Source organism: Cynocephalus volans, chromosome 5 (assembly GCF_027409185.1).
Source record: "Cynocephalus volans isolate mCynVol1 chromosome 5, mCynVol1.pri, whole genome shotgun sequence".
Taxonomy (NCBI): Eukaryota; Metazoa; Chordata; class Mammalia; order Dermoptera; family Cynocephalidae; genus Cynocephalus; species Cynocephalus volans.
The window spans coordinates 117,678,120-117,683,081 of record NC_084464.1 but is presented as its reverse complement, the minus strand read 5'-3'; the positions used below and the strand labels follow the sequence as shown (position 1 = coordinate 117,683,081).

The following is a 4,962-nucleotide window of genomic DNA, read 5'->3' as shown; positions in this document are numbered from 1 at the left end:
GGGTTAGGGCACACCTGCTGTGTTGGAGCCAACAGGGGTCTGGGAAAAGCGAAACCTGCACAAAGTCTTATGTACCAGAGTTTGTAACACTCTTAACAGGCAAGGACACACATTTTTAAAAGTGCTCCCCAGATATTAGAGCCCCTTCTCCTTGCCTTGGCATGGGGTGATTGCCCGCAGGAAGACAATATCTGACCAACAACCTGTTGTGGCCATAAGATACTTGCTGTTAGGTGAACCTATCTCAAGCATCCATCTACTTTGGCATTCTAATGGAGATGAACAGAAGTATTCTAAAATTATTTTGTTCTTTGAAAATTTATCATGCATTTTGTTTTTTTGGATGCTTTTGACACCAAATCTTAACACAAAATATTATAGGATTAAAACACACTTTATGGAAACATACTTTATTTATTTATCTACTGGCAGTGGTGGAAGTATAATTTTTACTTTACTTCATCTGAACTTATAAATTGATGTTTTGCTGAGAGGAACATACAAGTGAAAGGTTGAGGAGGGATGGAGAGGGGTTATAGCTGGGAGGCTGAGGATTCAGAAATAATGGATGGGATAATAGTCCTACGAAGAGAAATTCTGGGAACAAAGAACACATGTTTAAAAGGTGTTTTTCAAGGATGTTTTTCTGTGCAGAGTGCAATGTAATGTCTCCTTTACATGTACACAGAACCATAGTTTTAGCTAAATACTTGGCAATGCTTTTGGAGACCAAAAGCTTTTGTTTGGGGTGGGGGGAGCGAGCTGGAAATGTGATCATTTCCTGCAACTGTTCTCAGTGGTACAAGGTAGGGGTATCCCAAGCTGGCCAGTTGTGTATTTTTACAATAATGGCATTTTCTCATTTAATTCTCATTTAATTCTCATAACAACTTTATGAGATGCATGCTACTTTCAAGGAGTTTTCAGCATTTTGCAAATAAACTGAGGCTAGGCAGTCAATAACTTAACCAAAACCACAGAGCCAAAGAGTGCCAGGGGAGCAGGAATTCCTATCCACACGGCATTCTGCCTCCCGGTGACAGTGCATGAGAACCCCATCCAGCAATGCAACTTGAGTCCATTCCTCGAGCCAGTTGTGATTCTATCTGATTTTACTGTTATCTCATGTACATTTAAAAAATCTTTTCTACAGCAGTATCGAGTAAGAATTAATCTCTTAACAGGAGTTAGATTCCAACAGAGGCATGCCTCTGCTAATCCTACATTGCACATGGAGTTTGGAATTAGCCAAGGAACATGAAAGATGAACAGTGAGTAGCCTGTGAGCAGCGAGATCCAGGGACAGAGTCTCAGCCTCGCCGCTGCCGCCGCCCAGAGACTGCTGAGCCCCCGTCCGACCGCCGCCACCCACTCCGGACACAGAACACCCAATCATGGATAAAAATGAGCTGGTGCAGAAGGCCAAACTGGCTGAGCAGGCTGAGCGATATGATGATATGGCAGCCTGCATGAAGTCTGTAACTGAGCAAGGAGCTGAATTATCCAATGAGGAGAGGAATCTTCTCTCAGTTGCTTATAAAAATGTCGTAGGAGCCCGTAGGTCATCTTGGAGGGTCGTCTCAAGTATTGAGCAAAAGACGGAAGGTGCTGAGAAAAAACAGCAAATGGCTCAAGAATACAGAGAGAAAATTGAGACAGAGCTAAGAGATATCTGCAATGATGTACTGTCTCTTTTGGAAAAGTTCTTGATCCCCAACGCTTCACAAGCAGAGAGCAAAGTCTTCTATTTGAAAATGAAAGGAGACTATTACCGTTACTTGGCTGAGGTTGCTGCTGGTGATGACAAAAAAGGGATTGTGGATCAGTCACAACAAGCATACCAAGAAGCTTTTGAAATCAGCAAAAAGGAAATGCAGCCAACGCATCCTATCAGATTGGGTCTGGCTCTTAACTTCTCTGTGTTCTATTATGAGATTCTGAACTCCCCAGAGAAGGCCTGCTCGCTTGCAAAGACAGCTTTTGATGAAGCCATTGCTGAACTTGATACGTTAAGTGAAGAGTCATACAAAGACAGCACGCTAATAATGCAATTACTGAGAGACAACTTAACATTATGGACCTCGGATACCCAAGGGGATGAAGCTGAAGCAGGAGAAGGAGGGGAAAATTAACCGGCCTTCCAACTTTTGTCTGCCTCATTCTAAAATTTACACAGTAGACCATTTGTCATCCATGCTGTCCCACAAATAGTTTTTTGTTTACGATTTATGACAGGTTTATGTTACTTCTATTTGAATTTCTATATTTCCCATGTGGTTTTTATGTTTAATATTAGGGGAGTAGAGCCAGTTAACATTTAGAGAGTTCTCTGTTTTCATCTTGAGGTGGCCAATATGGGGATGTGGAATTTTTATACAAGTTAAAAATGTTTGGCATAGTACTTTTGGTACATTGTGGCTTCACAAGGGCCAGTGTTAAAACTGCTTCCATGTTCTAAGCAAAGAAAACTGCCTACATATTGGCTTGTCTGGTGGGGAATAAAAGGGATAATTGGTTCCAGTCACAGGTGTGATTATCGTGGGTACTTTAAGGTCCGGAGCACTTAGAAGGCTGTGGTAGAAACCGATATCCCTTGGATGCTACATGTCGAGCCATGTGTATCTGCAGAATACTCAATCTCAGTGTGCACACCTTTGACTACAGCTGCAGAAGTGTTCCTTTAGACAAAGTTGTGACCCAGCTTACTCTGGATAAGGGCAGAAACGGTTCACATTCCATTATTTGTAAAGTTACCTGCTGTTTGCTTTCATTATTTTTGCTACACTCATTTTATTTGTATTTAAATGTTTTAGGCAACCTAAGAACAAATGTAAAAGTAAAGATGCAGTAAAAATGAATTGCTTGATATTCATTACTTCATGTTTATCAAGCACAGCAGTAAAACAAAAAAACCCATGTATTTAACTTTTTTTAGTTTTTTTTGCTTTTGTGATTTTTTTTTTTTTATACTTGCCTAACATGCATGTGCTGTAAAAATAGTTAACAGGGAAATAACTTGAGATGATGGCTAGCTTTGTTTAATGTCTTATGAAATTTTCATGAACAATCTAAGCATAATTGTTAAGAACACGTGTATTAAGTTCATGTAAGTGGAATAAAAGTTTTATGAATGGAAAAAAAAAAAAAGAAAGAAAGATAAACAGTGAGAAGCACACTGTCATACTATATATGCTCATGTTCAGTCTTCCCAGCCACAAATTTTCTATCTAAAAAAACAAACAAACAAACGAAAAACCCAGAGACTTCCAGGTACTTTTATTTTCTATCTTTTTGGGGAACTGTGATGGTGTTTAATAGACTAGAGAGGTTCCTTAGTATTACTAAAATAATTTTGCTGCTAGAAAGATGTGAACCTTGATTATTGAAGAATCTGTTTAATGGGCAAAATCAAATCACCTGGTTGAACCACGGCTACCTATCTCGATTTCAGGGAAGGGATATCAGCTACTTCTGGGATATTGCAAATGCAAAAATATTTAGTCCTTTTGGATAGCAAGTTCTCTGTCTAATCCCATTTGCAGATATCTTTAGTACATTTTTCAGTATCTTACTGAAATCTCGATATACTATACCTATCCCATGTCTTTGACAGTGTCAGAGAATGAAACAAAGAGCTTTAAAGAGTTTTATTATTATTATTATTGTAAAGCTGAATTTATGTATTTGGAAGCAAGGGAACTCATATCTATAAAACAAAATTCACTGAGTAGTTCACTGAGGGAAAAATGTATGGGTTTTCATGTGTTAGAAATGAATTTCTTGGTTTTGCTCTTTAAGTATTGGAAATGCACCCTCTGGGTAAGACAGGATGAGTCCAGAGTTCAGTGTTGGCTGGATGTTTAATGTAGTCCATTATCATCAGTCAGGAAAGATGCTATAGTTATGGACAGTAAGGATCTGGTATGTCAAGGCTCCCCAAATTTCATGTCCTTCAACAGTTTTAGCTGGTTAGATAAAAGCAGTTCTGGTAAAACATAGCATTTGGTTTTGGTATCTCCTAAGTGCTGCCATAAGTAAAATTTTTTCCAATTGCAATTCTATATGAAAAAGGAAATTGAGTTTAATTTGGCATCTTTCTTTTTTTTTTCAGCCCATGTTGGCTTCTAATAATCACTACTTTCCCTTAAATTCCAAGTTTCACTCAGGTACATCTGGTCTGCTTTGTCCAGTCTGAGGATTATACTCTGGCCAAGAAAACTGGGATAAATTTAGAATTAAGTTGTTACCATCTGCTTCAAATGCTAAGGCTATCTTTTCGTCGTTGTTATGATCATCAGCATCATTTTCCTCTGTGTATAACATAAGCTATCCATAGTATACATCATATCCTTTAGCTCATTCTAACAGATTCTTGTCACTTCCCCTAGTATTAAGCTAGTGTCTGGTCCCACAAGAGATGACTAAATCAGGCTGTATTATGGCCAAAGGAAGTATCTGAGTTGCATCTAGAAGAGAAATAAAAGATTAAGCTGTTGAATGATGCTAAGACTCAAGTTCAGGAGGTAAGATAAGATTGTTTGGAGCTGGCTTATTTAATGGCACCAGGCAGGACAACTGACGCCTGAAAAAGTTTTCATTAAATTTAAGAATGATGTAAATCTAGTCATTAACCTCTCAGCAGCAATGGCCAGACATCATCATTCAGACTTTGTTATAAAATAATCTTCATAAAGGAATATTCTGTTTTGTTCTATTGGAGCACAAAAAAACTGCTATTACAGTTAGCATAAGTGGCCTCCAATTCCCTTCTAAGAATAGGAATTTTCCATCAAAATAGCAGTATCTTTGTACCTACTGCATTTATATTGATATTTTATCAATAAAAATATGTTTTTTTGGTATCTTAACTATTTACATAATAGTTATTCATTAACTGTGGTTACTAGAGGTGAGAAAGGAGTAGCAGCAAGAAAACTGATTAATGAACACAAAATAGTTAAT

General features: G+C 38.0%; 1 protein-coding gene across 1 annotated transcript; it reads left to right on the top strand.

The window, feature by feature from the left end:
* Nucleotides 1–1,291: 1,291 nt before the first annotated feature.
* On the top strand, nucleotides 1,292–3,128 carry LOC134378080 (14-3-3 protein zeta/delta-like). The gene has a single exon (XM_063097016.1). It carries the CDS (start codon nucleotides 1,395–1,397, stop codon nucleotides 2,130–2,132), a length of 738 nt encoding a protein of 245 aa, XP_062953086.1. The 5' UTR covers nucleotides 1,292–1,394; the 3' UTR covers nucleotides 2,133–3,128.
* Nucleotides 3,129–4,962: the final 1,834 nt, after the last annotated feature.

Coding starts and splice junctions, on each gene's coding strand:
- LOC134378080 (XM_063097016.1), top strand. CDS start 1,395: ATGGATAAAAATGAGCTGGTGCAGAAGGCCAAACTGGCTGAGCAGGCT.